Here is a 17198-nt window from a genome sequence, read left to right as displayed (position 1 = left end):
AAACAGTCTTACTTCCTTTTTCCCTCTAGACCCCTAACTGGGGTCATTTGCCCAACAGAACGTCTTACGTTCTGGATTTGACTTTTTGCCTCCTTCTGCGAGTGGCCCAGGGCCTGACATTCAACGTGATGAGTGCTCTCAATGGAAGCAAAGCAGGAGAACAGAGGTTTGGTCCTCACAGATGGGACACGCAGGCAGCACTCCGTTGGGGACACCACGGGCTCTGCGATTCGGGCAGAGAGGACAGCAGCTGCGACACCCAGGTACAAGGAGCACCTGGGCTCCTTCGTGGCACGAGACACAGTAGCACTGGCATTTGTTAACAGTAACGAAAACATTTGGATTTTATGAGCTTTGGTTGTGTCCCCAGAAGTCGTCTTCGATGCTGTTCTTGGTATGCTTTGGTGTCTTACTCTGAGAAAATTGGGCTTCCCTTGTAGCTCAGTCGGTAAAGATTCTGCCTGCCGCGCAGGAGACCCCGGTTTGATCCCTGGGTAGGGAAGATCCCCTGGATAAAGAGATGGCAACCCACTCCAGTATCCTTGTCTGGAGAATCTCATGGACACAGGAGCCTGGTGGGCTGCAGTCCATGGGGTCGAAAAGAGCCGGGCACGACTGAGCGACTAACACACTGAGAAAACTGAAGGTGGAAGGAGTGCAAACGAAACACACCACCTAAGTCTCCTCACCCAGGCCCGACGCCTCCGCGCTGGACCACACAGGCTTCCCGGGTTTTGCCTTAAAACCCACAGTACCGACGGAGGCCCCCCTCCGGCCACCAGTCCGCCCTCCTGCGCCGCGAAGTCGCCGGCAGGACAGGCGGTGACCGCCTAACGCTGTTTTAACCGACTTTCCTGGAGCCCTGCGGTCGCCCGTTCACGAGCTTTCGTCCTTGACCTATTTGCCTTTAGCCTACGCTGAGCACCCAGAGTCTGGCTCGGTCCCAGCAGCTCGGGCTGTGAGGGAGAAAAGGCAAAAGCCCTGGCGTCTCGCCACCTCCCAGAGCAAAGAGCGCCCCGAAACTTTAGGTGCACGTACAGGAAGAGAGGGCCTCACTGGAAACCGCGCTCGAGAGTCTCCTTGCCCCCTCAGTCCGCACTTCCGGCGCCCTCCCCATGCTCTCTCTCTATTGGTTCTTCCCTTGACCACGCCCCTCCACGGAGGCGTCTGTTTCCTTCACCTTTCACCTCAGCTTCACTTTCTGGGGCCACTCAAGGCCTCAAACCCCGCCCACCGTCCAGGCCGGCAATTATTGGTGAATATGGCCTGTCCATCAGTGGAAAAGCGGTGGTTGATTGGCTGAGGGGAAGCAATTGGGCGGGAGAAGCAAGAATAGAGTCTCGCGCATGCCCGGTGCGCGCACGCAGTACCGGCAGCAGTCATGGCGGCTCAGTGTGTGCGGCTGGCTCGGCGCAGCCTCCCGGCTTTCGCGTTGTCTCTCAGGTAAGGGGCGCGCTGTCCCCGCTGGCTCAGACGCGAGCCCTGCCCGGCTCCGGCCTGGGCGTTGTGGGGGGTCTTCCAGACGCTGAGCGCGGGCTCCGCTGGTTTCTCCTGTGGGGCCTGCCCGGCCGCCTCTCTGTCCGTGCTGCCCGCGGGGCGGACGGGACGGCGCCCCGCGCGAGGCGGCGGTGGCGAGCGGGCTCCTTCCGCCCTGCCCGAGCTTCCTCCCCCTCCGCGTGCTGCCGAGTCCCCTACCTAACCCACCGTGGGGAAGAGCCGTTGACTTAGAGCAGTGGCGCCGCGGCGGCGGTCACGAGGCCCTGCCCTCTCCTTGGCTTCTCTTTTGCCTTTTTTTTTTCTTTTTTTTTTTGCGGTTTCTGTCGTTTCAAAGTCCGGCCTCCTAACTTAGTTTAGTCCGTGCTTAGCGGACTGATGCTGAAGCTGAAACTCCCAGTAATTTGGCCATCTGATGCGAAGAACTGACTCATTGGAAAAGACCCTGATGCTGGGAAAGATTGAAGGCGGGAAGAGAAGGGGAGGACAGAGGATGAGATGGTTGGATGGCATCACCGACTCAGTGGACATGAGTTTGAGTCAACTCCGGGAGTTGGAGATGGACAGGGAGGCCTGGCTTGCTGCACCCCATGGGATCGCAGAGTCGGACATGACTGAGCAAGTGAACTGAATTAGCACCTTCCACGTTGGGGGGAGCTTCGGAGAACCAGGTTATCTGTTAAGAGAAGCTGCTCTGGGCCGAACATGGGAATAGAAGCTGCGGGGAGAGGGAGCCGGAATTTGCCCTCAAGGAGCTTTATTTAGTGATGGTGAGACGGTAAACGGGTCGGTAAAAGGGGACGAGGACAGGGCGAGGGGATGAAGCTGCGATTCTAGCCTGATCCATTGTATAGACAGCGTGGGAACAAATCCGCCTGGGGAGTCTTGAGTGAGTACAGGCGGTTGGCTCAATTTGCGATTTTTGTAACTGGCTTTGATTGCCTGGACGTGTGTGCGTGATCCGTCGTGTCCAACTCTTTGCGATCATTTGGATTGTAGCCAGCCAAGCTCCTGTGTCCTTGGGGATTTTCCAGACAGGAATACTGGAGTGGGTTGTTATGCCCTTCTCCAGGGGATCTGCCTGACCCAGAGATTGAACCCGCTTCTCTTATGTCTCCTGCATTGGCAGCTGGGTTATTCACTACTGGCGCCACCTGGGAAATCCAGTTGATTGCCAAGACTGCGTGCATTCTGCCTCTAGGAACAGGTTTTGTGTAAGGAGGCTCAAGTAGGGGAGAGGGCAAATTGAATTGTGTGTGGAGCTCTCGGAGCCTCCCTGCAAATCCAGACTGGCTGCTGCAGGAGGGGCTCTGCTGAGTGGAGCAGACGTGAAAGGCTGTGACTGTTTACACCCAGACGCCAGGACACCTGGAAACTAGGGCAGGTCACAGCAGCGCACTCCGTCGTTAGATGGTTAGTTTTTCAATTGCAGAAGTAGAAACGGCAGCATGAAGGCCACTGGTCTTCACCCTCAGGTGATTGTTCAGGTGCTCAGTCGTGTCCGGCTCTTAGCAACCCCGTGCGCTGGAGCCTGCCGGGCTTCCTTGCTATTACTGTCTCCCAGAGTTCGCTCAAACTCACGTCCATTGAGTCGGCGATGCCATCCAACCCTCTTTTCCTCTGTCGTCCCCTTCTCCTCCCGCTCTCCATCTTTCCCAACATCAGGGTCTTTTCCAGTGAGTCAGCTCTTCACATAAGATGGCCAAAGTATTGGTAACAGACTAGTGTATCCTTTTATTCTCCTCAAAATAGGATTTGTGGTTTGTGTTTATAAAACTGGGGTCATGTTTTGTGTATTTCTCTAAGTTGCATTTCTTCCTGCACAGTACCCCCATGGTGTAGGCCAAAAGATGGCAGTTTAACACCGCCATCTATTTGATGGCTGCTCAGTATTCCAGACAGTGGAAGCAATAATTTGTTCACAAATTTGTTCAACCGTTTGTTCAACAGTTTGTCCTTCTGAGCAGTGTTCTGTTTCAAGCTTTTCATCCTGGAAAACATCTGTATGTGCTGCCTTAAACACCCTTGTACACACACATGTTCTGTGTGTCCTTAGCTTTTCTGTTCGTTGAGGCAGCTTGCTTTAATCTGGGAAGGAAATTGAATATAGTTTATTTTCAGATTGGGCTGTGGCATACTTTAGAGCCCCACTGGACCTGGTGAACAGATCCGTATTATTCATTAATGGCACTGTGGCCTTGGGCTTATTACTTAACCTTTTCCACATGGGGATCAGATTGGGTAATATCCCAAGTCACTTCCAGCATTAGTTTTTAGGGCTTTTTGTGTACATACCACCCCTGTGCTTTCCTGCCTCCATGCCTTTGTTCACGCCCTTCCTGAAGTGGATTTGTCTTGTCTATTCCTGCCTCTGTATGTGAACTCTTGCCTGTTCTTCAAAGTCTATCTGCCCAAATCCTTTCCCAGACTTCCATTTCTCCAAAGCTAGAAATATTCTACTCTGAGCCTCCCAAAGCACTTGGTTCCTCTTTTATCACTTTCAAACCCAAGTTACAGTCTGTGAATATAGATACCTTTTTGCATGACTTTGGCCACCTGATGCGAAGAGCTGACTCATTTGAAAAGACCCTGATGGTGGGAAAGATTGAGGGCAGGAGGAGAAGGGGACGACAGAGGATGAGGTGGTTGGATGGCATCACCGACTAAGTGGACATGGGTTTGGGTAGACTCCGGGAGTTGGTGATGGATAGGGAGGCCTGGCGTGCTGCGGTTCATGGGGTCGCAAGGAGTCGGACGCGACTGAGCTGAAGTATCCTGTGGGCAAGATGTCTGCCCACGAGGCTTTGTAATGGACAGCAGCACTGGACCTCACCTCCAGTAGTAGCTTTTTCTTGGTGGGGTCTGGATGACCAGGAGTTCCTGCGAGTGAGGAGAAGGGGAGATTAGTGCGGTAGCCTTGGTGCACTGATGTTTTAGTTTAGGTGTGTACTGCAGAAGACTCTACATAAACAAATAGCTTCCATACGTCATATGCAATTTGCCTTTATTGTATCTAAGACAAATCCTTTCTCGCCCACGTAGCAAGTAGTTTTAAATCACCTTTGATTTCCGAAGTCGTCCATCTGACTTTAACAAGCAGAAGAATCATGATCGTAATTTCTGTCGTGTGGGCTTGCCTTCAGGTCTTCTCCGCGGCTGCTGTGCACAGCTGCAAAACAGAAGAACAACGGCCAGAACTTGGAAGAGGATGCGGGTCAGAATGAACAGAAGACAGATCTTCCCTCCATGGAGAAGACGCTCATGGAAGAGAAGGTTAAGCTGGAAGAGCAGCTGAAGGAGACCATGGTAAGGCTGTGGGCTCTTGTGAGGAGCATGGTCTGTGGAACTCCAGGTCCATCTTCTGGGGATATGAAGATGGCCTCCCTGACAACAGAGGCGGAAGCCAGACAAATTCTGTCCCTGTTGGGTTCTACAGCAAGTTACTGCTGAAGGAGGGATAGAACTCAAATCCGCTGTGACTCTGGTTGTCATGAGAATTATCTTCATGTGCTACATAGATTATATTGAATTAAGACTGAAAATGGTCTTTACAAGTGAGGAATATTCAGTAGGGCCCTTGAGCCTGGGTCTTTGGGAGGACGAAGGTAGGAACCAGAGGTAAAGTCACGTGGTGCTCTCCTAGGAATGTTGGAGTTTTTTGAACTAATTAGTAATAACAGATTATGACCTCACGTGGAAAAGCATTGTTGTTCAGTCGCTCAGTCGTGTCTGACTCTGCGACCCCAGGGACTGCAGCACTCCAGGCCTCCCTGTCCCTCACCATCTCCTGGAGTCTACCCAGATTCATGTCCCCCAAGTCGGTGATGCCATCCGGCCATTTCATCCTCTGTCTTCACCATCTTCTCCTGCCTTCAGTCTGTCCCAGCACTGGGGTTCTTTTCCAATGAGTCAGTTCTCCGCATCAGATGGCCAAAGTACTGGAGCTTCAGCATCAGTCCTTCCAATGCATATTCAGGACTGATTTCCTTCAGGATGGGCTGGTTGGATCTCCTTGCTGTCAGAGGCACTCCCAAGAGTTCTCCAGCTGCAGATCAGTAGTATCAGTTGCTTGGCACTCAACCGTTTTTATGGTCCAGCTCTCACATCCAAATGTGACTACTGAAAAAACCATAGCTTTGACTAGATGGACCTTTCTCAGCAAAGTGATGTCCCTGCTTTTTAATAAGCTGCTTAGGTTGGGCATAGCTTTATTTGCAAGGAGTAAGCGTCTTTTAACTTCATGGCTGCAGTCACCATCTGCAGTGATTTTGGAGCCCAAGGAAATAGTGTGTCACCGTTTCTGTCGTATCCCCATCTATTTGCCGTGAAGCACTGCGCTAGGGCTTTGCTCACCCCCTTGTTTATATGAATCCTCACAACAGCCCTGTGAGTCGGCCGTTAATACCCCTGTTTACAGATGAGGAAACTGAGGCCCAGGACTGTTTGGTAAACTCTCCAAGGTCACTTTGCTACCCAGTGGCAGGGCCATGGTCTGAGCCTGTGAGACCTTGCTCTTAACCATGGCTCTGGAACCCCCAGAAAGCTGAAGGCAATAACCGAGTGCCCATGAAAAATAGAAATGCCAGGAGATGGGTACGATTATAGGAAGAGTTGGTGCAAAATGAGGAAGATACAAGAATTCAAATGATTGTTACACAATAAATGTTCCAACTGAACCGTATCTGGGCAATATTAAAAATACCAAAGGTTCATTCCTGATGTTTTTCCTCTTCTGTGGGGTAGAGGCCAAAACTGTCCACTCAGGGTTGTTGTTCTCCTGACCCTCTCCTTGGGGTGTGAGAACCAAGCCAGGTCAGCCCTTACCCTGGGTTCTAGGGTTCCCTTGAGCTGGAGATTCTGCAGAGGAATGAATGGTCCTTCCTTGCGAGGAACCATCAGAACCAGCGGAAACTGGCAGCTTTTCTTGTCCTTTGCTCAGCTGTACACAGAGTGAGAATGGCCTTGGGGGCTTGTGAATATGTGACGCCTGGTCATCTTATTCCCCACATAGTGGAACTAGTGGCACTGGTTAATTTACTTCTGTTTATTCCACAGCAGCTGTTTGTAATCCAGTCTCCAAAGTACTCATAGCTGCTGTTTGTATTTTAACTTGCAGTTTATTATACCACATTTGTTTTCCGATTAATTTGTTCCAGATTTATTTTGTGTGAATTTGTCTTCCCTTTTTTTTTTTTAAAGGAAAAATATAAGCGAGCTCTTGCAGATACTGAGAACTTGCGGCAGAGGAGCCAAAAATTGGTGGAGGAGGCCAAACTATATGGTAACTTTAAACACTGTGTGATACTGATCCTGGGGAACATGGACAGTGGCGGGTGTGGCCCTAGGCAGCGTGATGGGTCAGGTGGGGAGGTGGGGCGGCTGCTGGCTGCATTCCGTCCAGCTGTTGAGATGAGTCAGCTGTTGCCTAGAAGGAGCAGAGCTGGCTGGTGACGCATGCTCGTAGTGGCGAGCGTGATTCTTTCGATAGAGTATCCTTCACTCTTCTGCACAAGGACCTCAGTGTGAGCCTGCAGGTACTAGCAGAGGTGCCCTAAGAGGCTCGGGTCCTCAGCTGGAGCAGCCCTAACGCTGGTCTCACTTAAGACCTCGTCCGTCGCTGTCTGTCTGTGTTGACACCGTCGGATCCTTCTGTCATCATGCTTCCCACCTTGGTTGAGGTCACTGAGGCTGAAATGATTTGCTTCTAAAATGGTGCTGGCGCCAAGGCCTGTCTCCAACCCCATATCTATTGTGTTGATCATCCAGAAAACCATCTGAGTACTTACGGGACAGAGTTTTCAGTCCCCCTCTTCTGGATGCAGAACTGATAAGAGGTTAAACCCTCTGCCCAAGGACAGACCTTGGTGCTTGCAGTGGAAGCAAAGATCTAAGTTCAGAGAACAGAGAACAAACCTCTTTTTTCTAATTTTATTGAAGTATATAGTTGGTTTATGATGTGTTAATTTCTGCTGTGCAGCAAGGTGACTCAGTTACACATCCCTTTACACTCTCCTCCATCATTGTCTTACCATAGGATGATTAACTGTAATTCCCCGTGCGGCGCAGTGGTAACCTGTTGTTCAGTTTGTGTATAATAGCTTGCACACGCTCATCTCCCATGGAAGATGTCACGGGTAACTTGGTAGTGTGCATGCTCAGTCACTCAGGCGTGTCCAGCTCTGTGACCCCATGGACTGTAGCTCCCCAGATCCCTCTGTCCATGGGCATCCTGGCAAGAATACTGGAGTGGGGTGCCATTTCCTCCTCCAGAGAGTCTTGCCAACCCATGGATGGAGCCCAAGATTCCTGTGTCTCCTGCATTGGCTGGCAGGTTCTTTACCACTGAGCCACCTGGGAAACCCTGGTAATTTGATCGTGATCACATTAAATCTGTAGATTGCTTTGGGTAGTATGGCCATTTTAACAATGTTAATTCTTCCAAGGACAGTATGGAATATCTTCCCATTTCTTTGAATCATTTTCAGTTTCCTTCACTAATGGTTTATGGTTCTCAGCATATAAGTCTTTGACCTCCTTTCAGGTTTATTCCTAAGTTTTTTATTATTTGATGTGATTTTAAAAGATATTACTCTTTACATTCTCTTTCTGATATTTCATTGTTAGTGTAAAAAAATTCAGCCAATTTCTGTATATTAGTCTTATATCCTGATATCTTGCTGAGTTCATTCATTTATTCTAGTAGTTTTTGTGTGGAATCTCAGGGCTTTCAATAAGTATTTTATCGTGTCATCTGTATATACTGACAATTTTACATCTTCTTGTGGCTGAGACTCCCAATACTATGTTGAATAAAGTGACAAGAGCGGGCATCCTTATGTCATAAGAGTTTTCATTGTGAGTGGATGTTGGATCAGATGCTTTTTCTTCATCCTTTGAGATGAGCATGGGGTTTTTGTCTTTTCTCTTGCTGACGTGCTGTTTCTCACTGATTGATTTGCATGTGTTGAACTACTGTTATGATCCTGCGATGAGTCCATCTTGGTCGCGGTGTATGATCTTTTTTCTGTGTTGTTAATTTCCATTCACTAATATTTTGTTGAGAATTTTTGAATCTATATTCATCAAGGATATTGGCCTGTAATTTTTTTTTTTTTAGTAGTGTCTGTCTTTGGTTTTGGTATCAGGATAATGGTGGCTTCATAGAATGTCTTTGGGAGTATTCCTTCCTCTTCATTCTTTTGAAAGAGTTTCAGAAGAATCGGTAGGAGTTCTTTCTATGTTTGATAGAATTCACCTGTGAAGCCATCTGGTCCTGGACTTTTGTTTGTAGGCAGTTTCTTTAATGACAGGTTCTGTTTCACGTCTAGTTCCCAGTTTGTTGGAATCACGCATGTCTTGATTCTGTTTTGGCGGGCTGTGAATTTGTAGGAACTTGCTTTTGTCTTCTAGACTGTCAGGTTTGTTGGGATATAATTACTTGTTCATAATCTCTTAATGGTTTGTATTTCTGTGGCATCAGTTGTGATTTCTCTTTCATTTCTTCTTTTCTTTATTTGGATCCTCTCCCTTTTCTTGGTGAGCCAGTTTTTTTTTGGTTTTTGCTTTGTTTAATGTCTAGTTTCTCTCTGATCTTCGTTTCCTCGCTTCTGTTGACTTCAGGTTTTGTTTGTTCTTATTCTTCTAATTCTTTCAGGTGGTAGGTTAGGTTGTTCTGAGATTTTTCTTGCTTCTTAAAGAAGTCCTGTATCACCGTGAACTTACCTCTAAAACTGCTTTAGCTGCATGGTGTAGGCTGTGTACGGTTGTGTTTTCATCATCATTTGTCCCTAGGTAATTTTTAATTTCTGCTTTGATTTCATTGTTGACCCATTGGTATTTTAGTAGCATGTTGTTTAATTCCATATAGTTGGGTTTTTGGTTTTCTTTTGTTTTCATTTCTTTTCCTGTAGTTGATATCTAGGTTCATGCAGCTCTGGTTAGAAAGATGCTGGAAATAATTTCTGTTCTGTTAGATTTGTCGAGGCTTATTTTGTGCCCCAGTGTGTGGTCAGTCCTAGCAAAGGCCCTGTGTGCACTTGAATGTGTACTCTGTATTTTTGGATGGGATGGCGTGAGCGCATCAGGTAAGTCTGGCTGCTCTGCCGCATCATTTTGGGTCTCTGTTGCGTTCCTGACTTTCTGTCTAGCTCTGTCCAGTGACGCGAGGGGGCAGTAAACTCTCCTGCTGCTGTATTCCCATGAAGTGTCTCCCTTTGTGTCTGTTAGCATTTGTTTTATGTACTTTGGGTGCTCTTGTGTTGGGTGCATGTATGTTGAGGAATATAGCATCTTCTTGTATTGATTTTTAATATATAGTGTTTTTCTTTCTGTGTTTATAGCTTCTGTTTTACTGTCTGTTTTGTCTGATGAATATCGTGACTCCTCCCCCCACTTTCTTATTTACCTTTGCATGAAATATCTTTGTTTCTGTCCCCTCAACTTTCAACCTGTGTGTGTTCTTTGGTTAAAGTAGGTCTCTGGTAGACTGCGTATTGTAGTTTGATGTATTTTTGGTTTTTGTCTTGTGCTTGTTGTCTTTTTGAATTTTGTAAATCTGGTGTGCGTTGTTGATTTGTGGTTACCCTGTTTTTCAAGTATATTCAGTTCAGTCGCTCAGTCGTGTCCGACTATTTTCGACCCCATGAACTGCAGCTCGCCAGGCCTCCCTGTCCATCACCAACTCCTGGAGTCCACCCAAACCCATGTCTATCAAGTCGATGATGCCATCCAACCATCTCATCCTCTGTCATCCCCTTCTCCTCCTGCCCTCAATCTTTCCCAGCCTCAGGATCTTTTCAAATGAGTCAGCTCTTTGCATCAGGTGGCCAAAGTATTGGAGTTTGAGCTTCAACATCAGTCCTTCCAATGAACACCCAGGACTGATCTCCTTTAGGATGGACTGGTTGGATCTCCTTGCAGTCCAGGGGACTCTCAAGAGTCTTCTCCAACACCACAGTTCAAAAGCATCGATTCTTCGGTGCTCAGCTTTCTTTATAGTATGTTAATCTCTTTTTGTATCTGCTTGCTTTAGACTGGTGGTCATATAGGCTCAAACATATTCTAGGGGTAAAAAAGTCAGCGTTTTCTTACTCCTTTCCCGCACTTGATGATTTTGATGCCGTCTTTTACATCTTTTGTATTTACCCTTCAGGTGTTCATTGTGGTGTCATTGATTTCACATAATTTTTTATTTTTTTTTAATCTTTGTACTGGCTGTAAGTGATTCACTTTACAGTTGGGTTTTCTCTTGCCTATAGCTTCTTCTTTTCTATTTAGAGAAGACTTTTTAATGTTTCTTTTAGGATAGGTTTAGTATTGCTGTGTTAAAAGTACAAATAGTTTCTGCTTGTCTGAACAGTTCTTTGTCTCCTTGTGAATGGTAGCCTTGCTGGGTAGAGTGCCCAGGTTGCAGACTTCCCCCTTCAGGCCTTTGGCCGCCTCCCTCCTGGCGTGCAGTGTCTCTGTGGGAACACCGCTGACAGCGTATGGGATCCCCTACAGCTCACTCCCTTTCTTGTGCTGTCTGTAGAATCCGCTCTTTAACTGTTCCATTTTAATTGATTTTTTTTTCCATGTGGACCATTTTTAAAGTCTTCGCTAAATTTGTTACAGTATTGTTTCTGCTTTGTGTTTTGACTTGAAGACATGTGGGGTTTTAGCTCCCTGATCAGGGATTGAACCCGCGCCTGCTGCATTGTGAGGCACAGTTTTAACTCCCTGGACTACCAGGTGCCCAGCCGTGATGCACGCAAATACATTTGCATCCCCCCCTTTCCTTTCTGCTAGGATCCCTGTCATGTGTACATTGGCACATTATCCCATAGGGCTCTTACATTGCTTTCATATTGTTTCATTTGGCTTTCTTGTCTGCTGTTCTGATTGGGTGATTTTCATTTTTCTGCCTTCCAGATTTCTTATTTGTTAGGAGAAACAATTACCTACCATGGTCGTGGAGGGCTTTTTTTTCTGTGTGGGAGCCTCCCTGTGCAGTAGCCCGAGTGGGTCTAACATTTTTGGTGCGAGGCCTGCTTTTATAGTATAGGTGCTACTGGGTGTCCTGGCCACTGTCCCATTGATGGGGGGAAGGGTGTGATTGGTTGAGCAGGGCCTCCCCTCTGGTTGTCACAGCCCTGTCAGGGGAAGGGTCTGCTCCCTCCTGGTCAGAGTGGACACCCCCCCAGATCTGTTTCTGAGCTGCAGAGTGAGGCAGGCGGGAGTGAGCGCTCCCTCTGGGAGGAGAGCCACTGAACATCCCTCCACTGCAGCTGGCCACCAGGGAGCGTGCTGCGTGGTGGCCCCTGTTGTGCGTGCTTAATTGTGTCCGACTGCGGCCCTGTGGACTGACTGCAGCCCACCAGGTCCCTCTGTCCATGGGGTTCTCCAGGCAGGAATACTGGAGTGGGGTGCCATGCCCTCCTCCAGGGGATCTTCCCGACGCAGGGATGGAACCTGCGTCTGCTGCATTGGCAGGTGGGTTCTTTACCGCCGAGCCACCAGGTAGCCCTCCCACTGCCCAGGCTCACAGGGTGTGCTGTCGCCCACTGCCCCCAGCCCCACCTCCACCGTGGGAGTGCAGGCAGGCAGCCTGGTGTGCCCCACGCCATGTTCCCAGAGCTGCCAACACAGACCTCTTGGAGCCCAGACCCAGCCTTGCTTTTGTGGGCACGCCCACCAAACCCACAGATTCAGGCCTTAGTCGGCCGGGACCGTCCCAGCCACGGGAGCACCAGTCCCGTTGGATGTCCCCCAGATGCTGCTGAGCTTACAGGGTGGGCGATAGTAGCGTGGATTGCAGAGCCGCGTTTGCGTGGGGGTGAGCGGCCGGCACTGGCGGGCTTCCAGGGCTCTGAGACGCCATGCTCAGCAGGAGGCTGCTGGGGCGGGCCCACCTTCCTCCACGGGCCTCTGACCATGGTGCCATGGCCCACCTTCCTCCACGGGGCTCTGACCATGGCACCTCACTGCTTCTGCAGACGCGTTTTGCTCTCGGATGCCGTCACCTCCACTGCTGTTTTTCTTTCCTCTTCTCTGGTCGTCCCCTGCACTAGCTGCGGGCCTGCTGCCCCCTAAATGCCGGCGTTCTTCAGGCCTCCCCTCCTCCCCTCACCACCCCCGACTGACTTGCCCTCCGACAGGGCTGAGTGGTGTCCACACACAGGTGAGCTGTCAGTTCAGATGTTTCTTCCCCATTCTAGTCCTGGCTGTCTTTACCTGGATGTCTCAGAGGTATTTTAAACTGAATTCTCCCCTTTGCTTTCCTTCCTCGTTTGAGTAAATGATACTGTCGCCCACGCAGGTGTTCAGGTCAGGCATCTGAAACTAGGCTCTCCCCCCACGCCCACTCCCCTCCTGCCCTGGGGGTGGGGGCGGCTGGACTCCGCCCACTCCCCTCCCGCCCTGGGGGTGGGGGCGGCTGGACTCCACCGGCTGCCCTCCGCCACGTCCTCCACTCTGTCCAGGCCAGCTTCAGCCCCGTGCTTCTGCTCCACACCCTTGGCAGAGTGGCCTCAGCTCCCCTCCAGTCCACCACCCTGCCCGGAGCTGTCAGCTTCTCTGGGTTTGTGTCTTCTTGGTGGACTGGCGCCCTGGGCTCCTGCAGTGCTTGGCTCACTCCTGACTCAGGCCACACTGCAGGCTAAGTAAGCCATGTCCCTGAGGTTAATCGTCCTCAGCACTCAGGAGGGCTCCGTCCTGGAAGTATAATTGGTAATTGTATGTCTCACTGTGGTGATCGTGCACTGCATGTCTCAGACCAAGACTCCACGTGGGCAGACGCTTCCCCAGCAGCTCCCACGACGGGTTAGTCCTTACTAGATGTTCACATTTTTATTGGATGAGTAGACTTTTAAATTTCATTTTCCAGCAACTGGGTGAAAATACTCTAAAACAAGGGAAGCCGTAAACAAGCGTTGCCTCCTTCAAAGCGTAGAGCCTTTAAAACTTGAGAAGACGAGAGCGGGTTTTGTTGGAGCCTCCTTGCTGCACTGCGGGGGAGGGGGACAGCCGGGGGAGGGGGACAGCCGGCCCAGGGGGCGCCTCTTGTCAGCCCCAGCTTCCTGCATTCAGCATCTGAAGGGTTGTCTTGAAACCACGGACGTTTGCATTTATATGAAATTTTTTAACTGTTATCTCTTCAGTTAGATCAAGGCTTGTGTCCTGGTAGCTTTGACCTCGTGGTGCCGAGTAATGGCTGATGTTTATGGAGCACTTACTGCTCTAGGCGCCGTGAGGTGCGTGGCTTCCTGTCCTCATAAGCTCACTGTGTGTCACCTACTGTTGGCCCTGCGCTGTAACCAAAGCAGCTTCAACCCAGAGGGCTTCCGCACAGTCACAGGGCTGTCTGTGACAGCCGGGGGTGTGGCTCCAGGCCCTGCGCTCAGCAGCTGAGATGGGACTGATGTGCTCGGGAGTCTGTGTGTCCTCTTGGTCTTAAGCAGGACTGGGAGTTTCCAGTCTGGCTCTGCAGGTTTTCAGCTCTCTGTCTTTACACCTCATTGGCTTTTGTCTAAACCTCAGGAAAGTTTTTTTGTTTAATCCAACCCATTGAAACTCTAGCACAAAGTAGTGATTTGAAAAAAGGTGACAGACGGACTTCCCAGGTGGCTCAGTGGTAAGGAATCCACCTGCGGTTGCAGGAGATGCGGGTTCAGTCCCCGGGTTGAAAGGATCCCCTAGATGAAGGGAATGGCAGCCCACTCCAGTATTCTTGTCTGGAGACTCCCACGGACAGAGGAGCCTGGTGGGCTGCAGTTCACAGGGTCACAAATAGTGGGGCACGACAGAGTGACTGAGCACGCATGCGTCACACAAGGAGGGCTCGTCATTTTGAGCTGCCTGTGCAGTTGGATGCAGAATGCAGTGACGTTCTCCCTTACCTTGGTGCAGGCATCCAGGGCTTCTGCAAGGACTTGCTGGAGGTGGCAGACATCTTGGAGAAGGCCACACAGTGTGTCCCGAAGGAAGAGATTCGGGACGACAACCCGCACCTGAAGAACCTCTACGAGGGGCTCGTGATGACCGAAGTCCAGATCCAGAAGGTGTTCACGAAGCACGGCCTGCTCCGGCTGAACCCCCTGGGCGCCAAGTTCGACCCGTACGAGCACGAGGCGCTGTTCCACACGCCAGTCGAGGGGAAGGAGCCGGGCACGGTGGCTCTGGTTAACAAAGTGGGCTACAAGCTGCACGGGCGCACCCTGAGGCCCGCCCTGGTGGGGGTGGTGAAGGAGGCTTAGTAGCCCGTGGGTTGCAGCGGCCCGTGGGTTGCAGCGGTTTGTCGTAATCACTCGCTGACTCTTCCAGGGCGAGTTCGTCTTTTCTCACCTACGAATACTCTTGACCTTTTCCTAAACCTTGCTGCAAGGCCCCCGCAGAAAAGCGAGCCAGTTGCACAGCTCCGTTAACAAACTGGAATACAGGAGTCGGTCCCTTGATTTTTAACACGTTCCACGTGCTTACGGAACAGGCTGATGGGACACTGCTGGACTCTGGGGTATCACAAAAAACACTGTGTCTGCTCAGACTCTGGCGACGTCAGAGTGTTTGGAGTAAATAAAAGGCCTTCAGGAACCCCGTCTGCTGGCTGGCCCTGCCGGCTGCTCTGCACCCCGTGCGTCTCACTGTAGCCTGCGAGCTCCTGGGATGCTTGGCTCCCACTCAGGCAGTGGAGGGGATTGCTGAGGAAGGTTTATGACGCCCTTGGTGACAAACGTGATTTGAGTTCCTTTATAATCAGTAACTACCTGCCTGCCCAGAACGATCACACCTCTACTTTGCCCGTTACTGAAGGTGACGGAATCAGTTGCTGTTGTCCTGTTTCGTTCACCTCTGGAAATGTTGAAATCTGTACCCAGCTAGTGACCAGTGACCTAAAGGTGTTTCCCCTAGTAAGATGGACTTTCCTAGAGAAACCTGAGGATGTGCTTGCTATATTTTAAATGTTACATTTTATTTAAGAGGATTAAAGCCCTGATATTATTTTCCTACGTTCTGATAGCTGTTCTGTGTGCTTTGATGGCGGAGATCCTCATGTTAAGGACAGCATGACGAAGGCTTCTGGGTCTCTGCTCAGACCCTGCATCTGTGTGCCTGATGCCCAGACGTGTTGGCTCGTGTCCCGGAAGGGCAAGAGGCTTCCTCCAGGGCTCCCCCTGGCTGGCAGCTGGCAGCTGGTGCCGGGGGCAGGCCTGGGTCCGCCCGCGACCATGAGGGGACTGCGGACACTCGAGCAGCACCAGCAGAGACACGGGACCGGCAGCTGCTGCCCCTGTGACTCCTTAGGACCCTCCTCTCCTCACGCTAAGGGAAAAGCAATGATGGAGCCAGAGAAAAAGTAGCCTCCCACAGTCTTTGCTTCTGAGGGGTACTTCAGGGACTGAAGATCAGTACAGTTACATCTATTACTGCATAAAAATCAGGGGCACACAGTTTGAAAGGTATAGGTAATCCATCATTAAAATTGCAAAAAACTTTACCCTTTTTAAGTTGCTTTACATTGTTTGGTCAAAAGCATAGCCCAGGGATTTCCCTGGTAGCCCAGTGGTTAAGAATCCACCTCCCAATGAAGGGGACTTGGGTTTGATCCCTAGTTGAGGAACTAAGATCCCACGTGCCACAGGGCAGCTAAGCCGCAACTAGAGAACCTGTGCTCCGCAAGGAAACATCCCGTGTGCTGCAGCTGCGACCTGAGGCGGCCCAATAAATGAGTGTTAAGAATATATAACTAAAGGCGGTAGAGCTCCCTGAGGAAACCACGCCAGGAGTCACGCCCGCCTTTACACCACGGCTGTGGGCACGTGGTCTTGCCTCTCTGGAAACATCTGTACGCTGAGCGTGAGTAATTGTTACGCTAGTTTCTGTGAGTGTCCCCTCCCATCCCTTTTCAGCTGGAGCTGCACCTGCTAAAAGGTGCTGAACCCAGAGATGGTCTGGCTCAAATGTGAACGTTTTCCCGTTTCACTCATCCACAGTCACACCAACAGGAAAACATTAACTGTGTCCACGCTGCCACCGCAGTTAGAGGCCCGTGGGCTGCACTCAGGCCTGGTTCTCGGGTCTTCTCCAGCTGCGGCCTGGACCCGCGGCTCCGTGCAGGTGATGGAGCCAGTGCTGTCTACTCACCACAGGCTTCCGCAGCCTGGCTCCACGGAAGGTCTGGGTGTTTCATTCCTTTCTGGGAAGGAGCGCTGGCCTGAAGGGCTTTCTGCTTAACAAGAGATCTATTTGAACTCAACAGTTTGGAGGGAAAACAGGCGCAAAGTCCAAGAGCCACACTAAGACATGTCACAAGCTGTTCCCCATCCTGATTCTGAGACTGGAAAGCTGTGGCTTCAGGGGCAGGTAGTAAAAAGCAATCGGTGACACTGTTTGGTTCTCAACCTGTTTAATGTGTAAAAGGGGGAAAAAAGGCGGTAGGCAGAGTTTCGGTCTGAATACATTCTTGGAATGCTGGCCATCCAGAGTATCATTCTGAACAGCTGATTATCTTCTGTGACTTTAGAGTTTCAGTTTTGAAAAGACCTAATTCCATGGGATCATGGTGACTCATTTATCGTAAGAATTAAATACAGAAATTTAAAGGCTCCGAGCAAACAGCAGGGGCGGGACTAATGCGACAGTAATAGCTGGAGTTGATGGGGCAGGAGGCAACCAATCATAAAATTACTTATCCCTTGTAACAAAGGGTTCACACTTTTAACATAAATTAT

The 17198-nt window shown here is 50.2% G+C and overlaps 1 protein-coding gene across 1 annotated transcript; it reads left to right on the top strand.

Annotated features, from left to right (window-relative positions):
* Positions 1 to 1381: 1381 nt before the first annotated feature.
* On the top strand, positions 1382 to 15517 carry GRPEL1 (GrpE like 1, mitochondrial). Its single transcript, XM_068975385.1, has 4 exons — positions 1382 to 1443; positions 4638 to 4800; positions 6694 to 6775; positions 14380 to 15517. Exons 1-4 carry the CDS (start codon positions 1382 to 1384, stop codon positions 14724 to 14726), a joined length of 654 nt encoding a protein of 217 aa, XP_068831486.1. The 3' UTR covers positions 14727 to 15517.
* Positions 15518 to 17198: the final 1681 nt, after the last annotated feature.

This window comes from Capricornis sumatraensis, chromosome 7 (assembly GCF_032405125.1).
Source record: "Capricornis sumatraensis isolate serow.1 chromosome 7, serow.2, whole genome shotgun sequence".
Lineage (NCBI taxonomy): Eukaryota > Metazoa > Chordata > Mammalia > Artiodactyla > Bovidae > Capricornis > Capricornis sumatraensis.
Note: the sequence above shows the minus strand (reverse complement) of the source record. Positions and strands in the feature narration are given on the sequence as shown.